At 40.0% G+C, this 16,738-nt stretch overlaps 1 protein-coding gene across 1 annotated transcript in view; it reads left to right on the top strand.

Moving 5' to 3' along the window:
• Positions 1-8,120: 8,120 nt before the first annotated feature.
• The window catches only part of LOC139468112 (broad substrate specificity ATP-binding cassette transporter ABCG2-like), a 55,363-nt gene continuing 46,745 nt past the window's right edge, over positions 8,121-16,738 (top strand). The window contains exon 1 of the mRNA XM_071249848.1: positions 8,121-8,289. Within this exon, the coding sequence (XP_071105949.1) occupies positions 8,269-8,289 (21 nt within the window). The 5' untranslated portion in view covers positions 8,121-8,268. The remainder of the gene's footprint in view (positions 8,290-16,738) is intronic.

Genomic DNA, 16,738 nt, shown 5'->3' with positions numbered 1-16,738 from the left:
AGAGTCTGTCTAAGATGTTGCCCGTCATTTCAACATTAACATAACCACAATTTACCGTCTCCTGCATCGATACAATGCTACACAGACCACAGATGACCTTCCTCGGAGCGGTCGTCCTAGGGTCACCACACCTCGACAAGATCGGCAGATTGCCCGTCAACATCCGTCAACATCCGTTGTGCAAGTGAAAGTGCTCGACAGAACACATAATCGACACATTAGCCGGGACATTGTGATCCGACGTCTCCGTTCCAACAACCTCAGATGTCGCCGACCAGCACGTCGTCCTGTTCTCCAACCACGTCATCGACTCGCACGACTTCAGTGGGCACAGGGTCATCACAATTGGCGTCATCGTGAGTGGAGGCGTGTCATCTTCACTGATGAAAGTGGCTTTTGTGTCTCCCATACAGACGGAAGAGTCAGAATTTGGCGGCGTCGAGGTGACCGTTTCGCTGACAGAAACGTTGTGGAAAGGGATCCATTGGGTGGACCTAGCGTCATGATATGGGCAGGGATTGGACTTAAGGCGAGACTTGAACCCCTGTGTGCTTTCTGAATGTTGGTCAAGGTCGGGAACACGGCGTCACTGCTCAGCGGTTATCGACCAAATGATCAAACCCCACGTTGTTCCATCTTTTGCACATCAACAACACATTTTCTAGCAGGACAACGCTCGTCCCCATTTTGCCAGAGCTACCATGGCCTTTCTGAAACAACACAACATCCGTGTTCTACCTTGGCCAGCCCTCAGCCCTGATCTGAACCCCATCGAACACTTGTGGGATGAGGTTCAAAGGCGTCTGCACAATGTCCGCCCAGTCCCCACAACTGCCGATGAACTATGCACAGCTGCTCTGGGTGTGTGCAGGAGGATCCCTAGGGCCTTCACAAATCGTCTGATCCACTCAGGAGATGTGTGGCAGTGATCAATGCTAAAACAACAATTATGTCATCTGCCGTTTAATCCATTAAACTGTCTTCAGTCAATTATTTGTCAATCTTACCCTATTAGTATTTCTTGTCTTTACTGTTGAAAATAAATAACATGTATACTGCATACTCGACTTGCGTTTCTTTCGCGTGTGAGTACATAATCCAAACTTTCATTCGTATTGTAACATTATCTTTGAAATAGTCTGTGTTTGAACTAATCACGACCAAATCCGTCAATTTTGTTTTGACAAAAACACATAACGGGATTTTTTATTGGCCATAAATGTCATATGTCTGTCATCGTTGTACTTAATAATAAATTGTCAAATGTTACAAATAAAGAATGAATATTCCATATAAAGGTCATAAATTACATATACGAATAATGAATTCAAAATACAAATCAAACCAAAGAATAACTTGCAAACAAAAGAAGTAAAGAATGAATGTGTACAAAAGAACAACAGTGCAGAAAAAGGACACTAAACTGCTGAAGGACAGCGTTAACTTGACATGTAAATGTTTGAGACTTCTTGAAATGAAGCGTTATGAATATTTCACAATAATATTAAGAAGGAGGCCTCTAATATGGCTACACTTCATTCTTATATCGGCGTATGCGGCAGGATTCGGCGATACCAAACATTACTCGAATTGCACATTCATGCGACAGAAAATCAGCTCAACGTATGCGTCTCGCTCAAAGTATTCTCTCCTACAAATGTAGGGAATATTCGAAAATACAGGTGAATACAGAAAAACAACGAGGCATCGAGTGATTGTGATGGTAGGATAAGAATAACGGAGGACCAGAACATGTTGGCGGTGTATTGTATACGATCTGGTCAGAATCAATCTATCAACGAATCTTCTTGACCACTACTGGCCTAATTGACGTCGGCGGACACGTCTCCGGATTATGTCCCAGACGTGCTCAATGAAGGGGAAGGACCCTGTATCAAGGCTGGCCATTGCATTCTGGTTATGTTTAGCTGCTGACTGTAGCCATTTGAGGCACATGCTTACGATAGGCACGAGTGTTAGCGTCTTGAAAGAAAAAACGTGAACCAGCAGTCACAGTGAAGCTGGGTCTGTCAATTATAGTGATCCCGCCCTATATCATTACAGACCCACCCCCAAATTTGTCCTGTTACCTTACGTTGAGGTTCGTTAGAACGTCTCCAGACACGCCCACACCTATCCAGACACGTCCAGAATGAATCTCTATTCATCTGAAACATCACACGTGACCATCGGCTTTCCCGCCAAGTGTCTACGCTCTGAACACCACAGGAGTCTGCCTAGAATGTGTCGATTTGTTAAGATTGGTAGTGACTTGAACTCCAGTGGCCTAGCGCAAGTGAACAGCGAGTTGTTGTCTGTTTGGGCTCGATTTCCCGAAGCCTGGTTTCTGATCCTGCGTGAACTTTTGTTGTGAACTAGGGTGCCATGTGCAGGGCCAAGCATTATTTTCTGCAGAAACCTGTTCTAAATTCTGCAAATCACATACTGAGACGTAGACGAAGCATTTCCAATCTGATCACACATACTGCATTAAAGCGATAGTGGAGAACTTACGTATTACTGTTGATTCTGAAATAAATTAAGCGGCAAAAGAAAATATAGGTTGGCAATTTGTAACTTTCCTAAAAACAGCGATAACTAGTGGAAAGTGGGTATTGGGAATATGACTGCCCAGGAACAGGTACCAAAAACACCTCACCCGAACGCGCCACCTTTGGACGGCGCTCGTGCGGTGACAAAAAATGGTGAAACAGGTTTCCCGCCTATGGCATAAACTGCACGTGCATGTAAGCTGTATAAATGCGTTCGTCTGCAGGATATAACCACACGTGATGAAAGCACCCAAGAGAGCCATCGGTATGGCCGAAATGGGGGCGACACAGGTCCAAATTGCCAGAAGGTTTGGTTATACACCATTGACAGTAGCCAGGCTTATTCAACGGTACAGGCAGACAGGGAGGACACAAGACAGGCCTAGAACCGGACGACCCCGAGTGACAACACCACTGGAAGACGGTCAGATACGGCTCATTAACCTGCGAAACAGATTCGTAACGGCGACGGTAGCAACAGCGTTGAGACATTCCATCAGCCAACGTACAGTATTACGACGACTGCTGTTGGAATCCGAGCGTATCGTCCTTTCCGAGTAATGGTACTGACTGCTCAACATCGACGCCTGAGACTACGATGGGCGAGGCAGGTTCGACGCTGGCAAGTGAGAAATTGGCGTCGAGTGCTGTTTACTGATGAAAGTCGGTTTAACTTGTTTCGAAATGACCGCAGAGAACGAGTTTATCGACGCAGAGGGGAACGTTTGGCTCCGGCGTGTATTCGAGAGGTCCATCCATTCGGCGGCGGAGGTGACATGGCGTTGGGCGGTATTTGTGGAGATCAGAAGACTGATTTGGTGATTATCCAGGGAACCTGAACGCTGTGCAGTACAGAGACCAAGTGTTGCAGCCAGTTGTGCTTCTGTTCTTACAAAACCAACAGCAGGGGACATTGTTTCAACACGACAATGCCATACTGCAAGACTGACTCGGAACTTTCTAAACGGCGTTGAAACGTTGACGTTTTGCCCTGGCCTGCCCACTCACCCGATATGAATCCTACTGAACATCTGTAGGACCAAGATTAGAGCACGCCATCAGCCTCCCGTCAACAGAGAAGAAGTGGCAACGGATTCCAGTCAACGTCATGAGAAGACTGACGTCATCGATGAGGCGGCGTATCACAGCATGCATTGAGGCAGCTGGAGCTAGGTCATACACGCTATTGAAGGCAGCTGTGTCGACAATGAACTTGTCGTGTGTCTGACAATTTTTTGGTGACATTTCAAACAACTTTTATGAAAATGAAATTTCTTACCCAATCAGTGTTGACCTTAAGCTTACATTACCTGTGTTTGCACAATTTCATTCAAACTGTGGTTGATCAATCATTTGATACCCCTCCCTAGATTATATTATAATTCACAACAAAACCTCTTCTTGTTATTTTTTTATCGATCATGGAACTCGACCTATAGTTTCTTTTGCCGCCCAGTAACTCATGGCTCACAGGTATTTGACGACCTTTCACTGAAGTGTCAAGATCACGAATGGGCTGGTTTTGGTTCCGAAACCGTTATATCTCTTTCTTCTGACGACGACCAATTATAACATCCAATTTCATGACACCCCTCCCCATTATATATGTGGAGTATATGTGGGTGCACTTGGTTGCAACAGCTTATCGCGGCGTCCTAAAACAATATGGAACAGTTTTGGCGCCGTTTTGATGTCTCTATACAATGTTTTTTCGTCGTCGGGTTATTTGCTACCTTTTACCATATTCCAGTTTTTTTCAGGGCGACGACTTGTCAAGGTCGGGCTTCATGGCAGTGCACCCATGTGCGTCCCTGAACCCAGGTCTTCAGTGTGTCGAACCTAGGCTTTAGACCACTGTGCTCAGAGAGAATATGTGGCCTCGATTCTGTTGTTTCTGTTTCAACCTATATCCGTAAGAGACCGACCTTTTGATACTCTGGGGGAGATATGGGATTTTGCATGTAATCTAGATATAAACAAAACAGCTACAGTTGTAATACCAGATATCAATTTTTAGTAAAAACCATGAGTATCGTTTTTATTATATAAAACAAACTCGCTAAAATGAATTTTTTTGTGGCATACAAATTCTTTGTTTTCACTAGTGAAGTATAATCATTTTTTCAAGTATTTTGTGAGACAATTTATTGTCAATAAATCTAGAAATTCATACAAAAGCAAGTCTGGCCAGCTCAAGCTAGCTCTATTCCACATTTCACATTTCTGAAATCAGTATAGGGAATTTATTTTTATTTTTAGAGTCAAGAAGGATATTGTTTAATATAAGATTTTAGAGACTAAATGTTAGTCTACACTCAGCAATATTCCAGCTACATGAGGCGGTCTGTAAATAATCGAGCCTGGACCAGACAATCCAGTGATTAATATCATGAACTCGATCCATGCAATTGGGATCGATGACATGCATCAACAAGTCGGCGAGACTGACCACCCGATCCCGTTACCTCTTACGACTCTACCTTGAAAGACATCTATATATGTTTCTGTAATGTCCCTATAACTACAGTGAAGGCAGGTTGGTTGGTTCACGTTTGTTATCATGGGGTATATTTAATATATGTAGTTGTTATTCTTCCCCGCCCTTAAGGCGGGGAAGTATACGGGAGAGGTTAATTTTAGAGCAAGTAAGTCGACATGTTGGTTTCTTTGAAATTTCAAGCCACACAGTTACCGAAACCAAACACACAAATCATGTGAAATGTGCGTGAAATTTGTTCATTTTGTTTTTAAAAGAGCTAAAAATGATCCCATTTCGCTAAAGTTAACCGGTCTATATTTTGTAAGAATAAACTATTGCGCATTGAGCGATTATCTCCTTTAGCTACAGGCGTAGTATAGAAGGGATAAATTCACGCACTGACCTTGCATTGCTGTACATCGTATCTTATTCAAGCTGTATTACTGAGAGTGAGTGATTATCTCCCTTACCCGAACAGCTCAATTGCGCACTACCTTTGCAATGTATCGTATGTTATTCAGGCAGCCATCGAGAAACGTTCCAGGAAGGAATTTAGGCCAAGCCTGTCACGCGCACTCAATTTTCACACTGCCATTGCAACATATTGTTCAACACGGTTAAATAACAGGCTTCTATAAAGTATGACTTTGTTCAATAAACAACACATGTAAAACAACGGGTTTGATATGAGAATTTTTTTATTAGTTGTCTTCATAATCACATGTATGGCGCTTGCTGTGCATAGTTGAGCACAGCATTGTTTTAAATACTTCACTGTTTATAATGTATGGTACATACCGTTTCATGCGGCGGTTTACGTTTCTGCATGGTTTATTGCTTTGACAACAAAAAAAACTTCCAGCAGAGATCATACACCCGTATATGTTCTTTGCTTCTGGATACATAGGAAATCAACAGGTTGGTCTGTAGTTTGCAATTATTTTCCAAAAAGATAATACGGTTGCATGATATCTTCACGATGTTTGGTTTGAACAAAGTAACATTCTTCTAAACAAATTTCCAATCTAAGCCGGAAGCAATCACAACACAAACCCAGTTAACCAAACGGAACCATACACAAGAGTGAGTGAGGTAGTTGGGTTTAACGCCGTCTTGAATAGTATTCCGTGTCAGCTTGAAGTGGGATGAAAGTCTGAAGTGATGCAGGTCTTAGACGTTCACCACTTTGGTGAAACCAACGAGCAAGGGTTTTGTGCTGACAACAAAATCGGGGCGAACCGTGATTCAAACACACTGTCATAGGTTTCTGGCGTGCCCAAGGGACACAACTCTGCATAGCGAATTGCAGCGCCTTCGGCGACTGGGCCAACCATGCCCCCGTAAACAACTGTAAGAAACTATTATACAACAAAGATGTTTTAGATGAGATATGTATTGCGGAACATTCCATGAAGAAACAGTGGCAATATTACACAATCACAAACTACAAAATACATGCACAATAAACAACAATTAAAAAACACAGGAAAATTCAACATTCAAAAGAGGTACAATTTAATTTCTAAAACAAGTGTATTATAATGATATGGAAACAATAAGAGAATTGAGCAAAACTATGGTAATGCTGTACATACATGTACAAGGAATTTGTTTGTAATTGTTGATATGTTAACAGATCTTGGAAGTTGTTTCTGGATAACTGTTGGTAAACTTATTAAGAATCTGCTCCTTTTAACAGAGTGTACCAAATTCTTTATCATGATTGGGGATTATTTGTGATTCTCTTTCTTGGTTGTATTATGTAAGACAGTGCGTAATGTTGTTCATCTTCTGAGACATCACCTGTTTCACAGAGACGTTGTTCAAATGGGGTTGGTGTTTTTGTATATCTACATTTTTTTCAATTTTTAGTTTGTGATTACTTAAACGAAGTTTTGAGAAAAGTGACCTATGGCCTTTGTTTTTACAATATGTAAGATAATTGTCAATATTTATAGATAACGTGACCAAACTGTATGTTCCTAACTTGCTGCTAGATAAATGGGAATCCATTAATGAATGCATGATTTTTTACATTTGAACTGAAGTATATTAAGAGTGGATTCATTACATGTTTTGTGTTTGCTATTTTAAAAGTTTGCTTTATTTAAACCTACCAACATTTTGACCAGAAATATTGATATTTGCTGCAAAAGCATGATTTGGAGTGACATTTGTTGTGTTATCTATATAGGATTTTGCCTGACAGGCCCAGTTTTCTTGCCTGGGTTTTCTTTGTGCTGACCAATTAAAGACACTGTTTCTTTTATTGTGCTTTCCAAAGATAAGTACATTAATAACAACCAATTTGTACTTAACACAAATTCTCTCCTCCCATAGCTTACACTTCCTTCCTCTGCACATAACATTATATTGCGGGGAGCTATTGATGCTCTGCAGCAATCTCTACTTGTTCATATTCACCTACTTCTTTATGTTTGACAGTTATATTTAACTGCACAGTGGATTCAACACTAAAGTACTCACGGAAATGAACAAAAACTGTTTTTCTCAATTCAAAAATCGACACAAAGTGTTACGTAGCTGTAAATACGAAATAACAAAACAAGTGGAAAAGTACTAGTCTGGATTTGCTAGTTTGATCTCAGTGAACAATACAAAATGTACTTTACAGGAGGTAATTTGTCGGCACTTTCAACATTCAAAAATAAAACGAAGTCTAAATTGACATAGCAGAAACAGACTATAGGAATTATGCACCTGTTCTCACCTGTCGTCAAGGTGTCATAGGCCACCTTGATCTACTTACACCTGGTTATGCCCTGTTTCACAATAGTCTGTTTTATTCACATTTTTACACACTTTTACGTGTAAAAGGGATAAAAACATTTGATACGCTGTATGTGTGCCACGGCCCAATTAGTACTAATTAAGTTGTTTGAATATTTACAAATTTTGTATATTAACTGCATTTATTTAAGATCTGAGGTCGAGAAAACAGGGTTTTTTTCATTACCGTGAGTACTTTAGGTACCCCACTCAAGTACACTTGTTATATAAGCACGTCCCGCATGTGGCCACCTCAGACAAGTAGCGCCGGTCACGTGCACAGTGCGATGGTTGTTCGGCGATTGGGCGTGAGGTCCACACAGTAAATATCCCAGCGGTGTTTAGTGCAGGTGACCTAGCTACTGCGGACCTGATAGGGCATAGCATCATAACTTTCTAGACTGCTGATGTGTGAAAGTTCATCAGTGCGATTGCTTGGCCTTCAACATGAAGCGGTCGACATCACGGGTGAGTTCAAACTACTTTCACCGCTCGAGGGCACTCGCTCATTGTAGCCATGTAGGAGCATACACTCCATGCGATTTAGCGTGACATAGCGTTGTCGGGTTGCGACGATCACAGCGGCAGTGGTTTTGTATGATATGTATAACTGAAGACAATACGCTATTTCATGGACTATATTAGTCCTACAATACCCTCACTGTCATATATAACTATCAGTATTAGCACTACACACCCCGCCACGACACTAACACGGATTCGAACGTGAATAACACTTCCACTGTTTGAAAACCACATTAGTTGCCAGTATATAGGATCGTGTGTGCATTATTCTCACACATCAATCAAACTGATCCGGGTAGCCTCTGTAACATAGCTGTGTATCGTCATGGGGGGAATGAACATAAGTATTAATATAACCTTCACGTTTTATTGCATGATATGTCAAAGTACTGAATGTAAGTTTACTCTGTAGGTGTAATGCTCAACAACAAAAGTCATCGTGACCTAGAAACACCCGCAAAACTGGAAACACATTTATTTACATTTCAATACCTAATAAGCATATGGATTACACATATCGGGGTTACGTAAATATACATATGATGGTATTGAAAAGGTTCATCTAACTAAATAACAGCATGGTCGTGATAAATACCATGCATTTTGATTTAACTCTTACAAACCGACGCGCAGAGTAGCGGGGATGTTATTGTCCTGGCCTAGTTCCCTCACTGGCATGTGGTTAGGGGTTGACTGGGGGTCAGATGGTTTGTGAATACCTACACTGACAGGATGACATTACACGTGAGTGGTGTATGGTCTGGTCGCTGAATGATTAGGTCAAATTCCATCAAAATGGACATTTGACATCCTTTAAAAGTTTGTATCTTAAATAAATTACTTTCAACTGATGATAAACACAATATAAGAATTATATAGAGGTATTGTGTAACTAAGGTGGGAGTACATACACGAGCTGTTCTTACTCTGAAAACTATTAACAACTTTGGATAACAACGTCTGAAGTCTTTTCGGTTTATTCCGACGTTTCGATGGAGATTCTTATACCGTTTTCTATTTTATTCGTAACAAGCTGACTGGATACCAATTAAACTATTGTCACTGAATCAGTAGTTCCGTTATAAAGTGCTATTTTACTTAATTAAATTGAGATATCAATATATATTTCTCAGGGTAAATACACTATTTCATCACTACATATATTGTAAACATATTTATTTGCAATTTGGTTCAAAATATGTTTCGAAATACACGATTAAACAGATGGTTTGTATGTTGCCATTTCCGCCTTTAACACTCTGGATGCCAAGTATTTTCCTGACGCACATTTTCGCCAATTACGGAGAACCAAAGATTCACGGGGTTGCTAAGATCGACAATGTGAGCAAAACATTTGTACGTTTGGTTGAAGGTCGTAACTTTACTGCTGCGATGAATGTTAGGATGATGCTTCGACATTAATTTTGTTTATTAATGATCATCGTCAAGAGGCAAGAGAGTTAAATAACTTTAAAAGTCCAGTTTCCACCCTTGCCGAACTAGGCTGGAATTCCTGGGCGCGATCGTAGCGCCACCAATGGTGATTATGAGTTATGTTCATTCTGAGCATTCTGGTGTACCCCGCCGTGATATTGCTGGAATATTGCTAAAAGCGGCGTAAAACCAAACTCACTCACTCGCTCATTCTGAGCATTTCCTATGGACCAATCCGATTCCATCAATTGCATTTGTTTAAAAATGGCGGCGCCCAGTCAAGACGATCTGATCGATAATTTAGACCTATATTGTGATAAAACGAGTCTTACATCACGAAGTGCATCAAAACACGCGAGCACCATGATTAAAAACGTGAAAAGGTTTGGAAAATATCTGTTGACACCGAGTTGGCGGTGCACATGCTTTGCAAATCATGCAATCGACCGAAATATGCACGACAGTTTACTAACAGGATTTCGATTTTGTTGCGAGATTTTGATTAGACTCGTTAGTCCAGCCAAATTGTAACTCCATAATCCAAGCCTAGTTCGGCAAGGGTGGAAACTGGACTTTTACAGTCAGTTAACTCCCTTGATAAATAATGCTCTCGCCCTTCCATAATTACACGATGCTTGCATCACTACAATACAAATCTTCCATGCAATTGTTACACGGTGACATGCAATGAGCCATGATACCAAGCCCAACCATCCGATCCATGAAGTTGCCTCTTAAAAAGCATGGGTCACTGGAAGCCTATAGTCTTACCCGGAATCTTCACGGATCAACTTACTTTTGAAGAATATGTATTATATATATCTGGCAGTCATATTTCAAAGCTTATCTTTCTTCTGACTACCGATCAAAACATTCTTCTTTAATCATCCCGTAAATTCCTTGGAGTGTATGGTAATACTGTGTGTTGAAATATATATCTGGTTTGACTTTTGAAACCGGGTTTTGACCGAGCGTAACCTCGCCTACTCGCCTACTCAAGCATGGAGAACAGACGGTGCGCATTGAGTCGCCCTGCAATTCAAAATGTTATTTTTGAGTGTCCTTATCTCGTAAGGGCAGGTATCTGCTTCGTCTTGTATGAAAGGAGTGGAAACTCGTGAAGATCCGGGTTAAAATAGGTGTTCAGCAACCCATGCTTGTCTTAAGAGGCGTAAAACGTGATCGGGTGGTGATCGCTGACTTGGTTGATGCATGTCATGATGTTCCATTTGCGTAGATCGATGCTCATGATATCAATCACTGGATTGTGAGGTCTAGACTCGATTTATAGTATTTACAGACCGCCATCATATTGTTGATCGATGTACCCCGAGTGTTTCTGCTACAACGAATGGTTAACTTGTGCAACACGTGACTTTCACTGACTCGGAAACAGCGTGAGTTTTTTTGCTTCGAAACGACGTATGAGGGATATAGTCTTCCGCTCAGAAATCCACGTGCAGGTTGTATTGTTCGTGGCGGGGTATAAGGGATTTATTCTGCCGCTGGGAAATTTATTTTACCTCTAAGGCTCGATTCATAGTATTTTATCAAGATCGCGTGAACCAATCAGATCTCACCATCCAGACATAGAGAGCCGTGAAGTTCCAGGTTAGAATAGGTCTTCGGCAACCCATGCTTCGGCGTCTATGCTCCTCTAAAGAGGCGACTAACGGGATCGAGTGATCAGGCGCGGTGACTTGGCTGGTGACTTGGTCATTCTATCCCAATGCTCATGGTGTCAATCACTGGATTGTCTGGTCCAACCTCGATTATTTATATGCCGCCGTAATATAGCTAGAATATTGCTGAGTGCGGCGGTAAACAAACAACAAACAAACAACCTTTCTGGAGGTCTGATAAATATACATGTATCTCAGCTTAGAATTGCACCCGCCCTATGGTGGTCGTAGGAGACGACGTAATGGGTCAAGTGGCCTGGCTCGGTGACTTGGTTGAAGGCGTGTCATCGTTCCCTGGCGTCGTGGATTGTTGCCCATGATATCAATCACTGGATTGTTTGGTTCAGACTCGATTTACAGGCCTCTGGTATGGTGCTGAAGTTTGCGTTAAACACAAACACATACAGGAAGCTGATGTACAGTATTTCAGGCAATTGCCACTGAAGCGTACGTACAATATCTTCAGGAATATTCCAGCAAGGAAGCATTCATTGGAGCTTAATATCTCAAAGTAATGCTAGAATTCAAAGGTGTCTTAAAAATATATTTGATGAAAATAGCATATCCTCCACTTTGAACCAAGTGACACTGCATGGTTTGGAGCCGCTATAGAATATGTGAATATGCCAAGATGAAAGTTTTTTTCTATTGATTAGGTGTATGATGTTAATTTGTTCAGGAGCTCTCATGCTTCTCTGTGGTCCAGAGGATATAGATGTAGACTTGAATTCTAGTAAGGTTGCTGGTTGTAAGTTCTATCCCAAAATTCAGCAATGAGTATTTAGTAAAATCTGAAATGTATATTGAAGCCTAAGTTTCGCTTCTTCCTGTCATGTGATCAGGTGTGAGCACACAATCCCCATGCATTAGATGTACTTGTGCTGTCTGATCCTCCAAGTTGCCTGCCGATTGTCAGTTTGTATGAAAGTATTTAAGTAAGTGTTCTTTTTGTATTTCTGACATTTTGTGATGATAGGTAAATGCATTTATATGCTATTGTACTTCTTGTGTTGAAAAAGTGAAATTAATGCATACATTTTAAGAAATGTCAAAAACATGTTCATATAGAAAATTAAGGTCTAAATGTCACAAACTAAATTTCTTTTACTTTGTATTGTAGTTTTCTTAACCTCTACACCTCGTCACTGGAGGCATCATTTCAACGTTAACAGTTCGTGTTGCAAACGAAACTTTCAGTGTGAAACGTTTAACGATATGACACTGACAATAAATTCCCTGTGATGCGAGCGTTTCAGAGTTTTTGTGTTCTTGCATCTACAATATGTTCGCCACTATTTTCCTTCAAGGAGCCAAGGGCTTAGGGAGAAGCTTGGGTAACCTACCCCAACACAACTAACCCTAATGATCCAGGAGGCTCGCGTAATTATATGTTCTCAGATACTTAATAACTTTTTCCTGAGATATATCCAGGTTTGGTTTTATGACACTATTGTGTGACTAACCGATTCTGGGATCGCACCAATAATCCCCCTTCAATTAATAAATATGCAAATTGCATTTGATTCAATACTACTAATAATAATCATCATCATCATCATCCATAAAGTTAATTCTTATAAATAAGTCAATAATAATAATTTCACAGACAGCTTATTTAATCAAAGACAAAGAAAATGTACGCAACACAATAATTAATACAAAATCGGTGACATCGTTCATATATAATGCAACCCAAGCCCCGCCCACACTATTATCAGCCAATCAGGAAAAGCATAAACACAAAATTTAGTTCTGTCGTCGATAATCCCGTTCTCTCACAAGCAGTACCAAAACATTCTAAGTTTTCCTGGAAAATGCGCATTAATATTATCATATATTACGTCAGAATGCCAGTGATGTGTCAGTTGGACAGTGACAACAGTCAATAAAGTTCCAACTAAAACCTGTTCTTAGACAATGACGTATTGTTTCTACTTCATCGGTCAGCCCGCAAGAGTTATTTCCCTTTATCAAAGGGAAGCTACTCTAGTCTATGATACGTCTGCCTGCCAGTGCCTGGACTGTCATAGAGGATGTAACATGAGTGTTAATGTCATACTTTGTTTACGACACAAGTGTCGATTGGGTGGGAAATTTTCGGATGACAAAGGAAACATTTTACTTCCTTTGTCAGGAACTGCAGGAATCCCTGTCCAATGAGTCTGTGCCAGTTAGGGAACGTTTGGACATTGACCATAAAGTAGCTGTAGCAGTCTACTGGCTTGCATCCCCTGCAGAGTTCAGGACAGTTGCAAATCTCTTTAGAGTTGGGAAATCAACTGTTTGGAAGTGCCTGAGTTATGTCTGTGAAGCAGTTAATGACACGAATATGTTTAACTATGTCAAATTTCAAAAGGAGGATCTAAAAGCACTGCTGGATGGCTTTGAATCGATTTGGGGATTTCCGAACAGTATAGAATATGTAGAAGGAATCCCCTTTCGGTTTCCTTTGCCTTTATTACTCCACCCTCTGTAGTATTTTCATTCTGTACCGGTTTCTCTGGATTCAGTATCTATTATTTCTGTCTCCGTCTCCAAGTCATCATCATTACCAATATCAGAGTTATCTGTATCATCCGATTCGATCAATCTCCGCTTTCTTGTTATGTTTTGTTTCAACAACCTTCACAGGTGATGTGGCTGGCCGATTTCCCAGGATTTCATTCAGTCTGTTGTAAAACTTGCAAAGATGTCTGCCTTTGCTACTGGTTTTGAGCTGCTTATTGCACTCTCTAAAGGATCTCTTTAAAGTATGCATGCGGGTCTTGCATTGTGCGCTTGATTTTTCAAAGCCCCGATTCTGCAATTCAGGTGACAAATGTTCATATATTGCGCCTTTGTTCCGTTTTGGATCGTCAAACTGGTCTTCTATGTTTTCATCACTCCAAACGCTGAGAAGAGCCTCGGTTTCTTCATCAGTCCAAGAAGAACCTCGTTTTTTATATTTTCTGGTTGTCATTTTACCTCTGTTCCGCTTGTGAGCAACTTGGCTTGTGTATATGTTTTGAATGATCGCCTAATCTGAGCTATTAATAGAGATCCTGTCACATGTTGCTATTTTTTAGGCATGATGAAACAGTTTTGCTCACCTAAGCAAAAGTACCATGTATATAAACTTATACTTGCATATGTAAGTAAAAGCGTTCACATGACCCATTTGCACCCCAGGAGTAAATTTACTCACATATGTATAGATACTGACACGAGTATCAGCTGGCATGTGAACGGGGTTTTAGTAATAAATAGAGGATTCATCACAAGTGAGTTTTTTAATATGGGAAATATCAACCGAGTCTTTGGGGCGAGGCAAATACCGATTAACGGGACGAGGTTGATATTTCCCATATTAAATAACACGAGTGATACATTCTATTTATCATTTTCACATTATTGTTTCCCTTTAAAGAAATAAATGCATTTACATAGACATCAGTTACTTGTCGAAATATATAGATCTTACGTAGTGATACATGTTTTCCATTGCCGTGTAAAAATACTGTGGGCCAAAATAAATAAAAACCCTCTTAACTCCTTCATTGCATATTCCTTCGCTGAGACAAAAAAGGCTCCTCGTATTATTTTAAACAAAATATTTGAACAGAGTTTGGCAGATTAATTGAAACTTGTAACAACAACGGTTCTGTGTCCTTTGATTTAATTTCACTGATATATAGCTTGCGAATCAAACCGCTATCTCACTTCAAAAAGCCGAAGACCCGGGTTCGATTCCCGACATGGGTACAATGTGTGAAGCCCATTTCTGGTGTCCCCCGCCGTGATATTGCTGGAATATTGCTAAATGCGGCGTAAAACCATACTCATTCACTCACTCACTTCAAAAATGTCTCGCGGGAGGAGAGGTCAGAGTGTGCTACAGTTGGTGTCACTGTCACTTTCAATGACAATCCGGCGTCTTTTGACTGGAACCGCGGGATCGGGTGGTCAGGCTCACTGACTTGCTTGATGAGTGTCATCGTATCCCAATTGCGTGGATCGATGTTTATGGTGTCAATCACTGGATTGTCTGGTCCAGACCGCCATCATACGGCGTTAAACAACAAAGGAAAAGGAATTTAAAAGGTCTAACGAGATTAATCATTATGTTTCCACCAGTAATGTTGCCAGCAAACATAGTGTTGACACCACCAGAAACATTTACAATTAGATACCGCTGACTGTGTTGTCTACTGGCGATGGCAAGCCGTTTTCTCATTTATTACGAAATTACTGATATCTTCAATTGTTTTAAAGATATCGGTATTCTATTTAAAGATATCAATCATGTTCTTAAGATGTCAAAAAATCATTAATGATATCTTGAATTCATTTCTGATATCCAAAATACAATTACTGATATCTTTAAATAATACTATGATATCAACACAATATTTCGCGATATCTCTAAATGTATTTAAGGTATCATTAGATAATTACCATCCTACTGTACACAATCATATTAGAAATAGATTCAAGATATCTTAAATTCAATTCAAGATATCTTGAAATAAGTTATACATATCCACAAATGCATTACAGATATCATTAATTCGTTTAAGATAACTTTAATTCAATTACAGATATCTTTAATTCAAGATATTAATTCTGACCATTACTGATATCAAAACTCAAAATAAAGATATCATTAATAATTTTGAAGATATCTTTATATCAATCGTTGATATCTGTAATATAACGTGAAGGAACGGCAAAAGAAAGCGCGGGAAATGATTTACAGATATCTTCTGGCCGGTCTGGCTACATATCCGTTAATTCTTCCGGTTCCAAAATGGCGGCAAACCATGCCCAACTTGTGCAGGAACTAGTCTTAACAGCACGCCAAGCAATTCGCGGAGGAGTTGAGGGGTTGAGGGGACTGACTATGACAGCAGTGATCAGTTTGAAAACCTTATCTCTGGGAACATTAACCACAGTACTTAACAGACGGATGTATTTGAAGATATCTATACATAAGCGGAAGTCTTTAATAATGGCAAGAATTGAAGATATGTGTTTAGTTTCAAGATATCAGGAATTGAATTACTGATATCATAACAAAACATGACTTTTTGATATCTCTAAATCATATTTTAATATCATTAATCAAATTTAAGATATCAGTAATAAGCTTCACCATATCCTTAATTCATTTCGTGATATCTTAAATTTTATTGCAGATATCTACAATTATCTGTATTTAAGATATGTTCAATTCCATTTAAGACATCTTCAATTCAATTCAAGATTTCTTTAAAACAATTGAAGATATCAGTAATTCC

This window comes from Haliotis cracherodii, unplaced genomic scaffold (genome assembly GCF_022045235.1).
Source record: "Haliotis cracherodii isolate W230 unplaced genomic scaffold, xgHalCrac1.p SCAF_2, whole genome shotgun sequence".
NCBI lineage: Eukaryota > Metazoa > Mollusca > Gastropoda > Lepetellida > Haliotidae > Haliotis > Haliotis cracherodii.
This window is presented reverse-complemented; position numbering and strand designations above follow the sequence as displayed.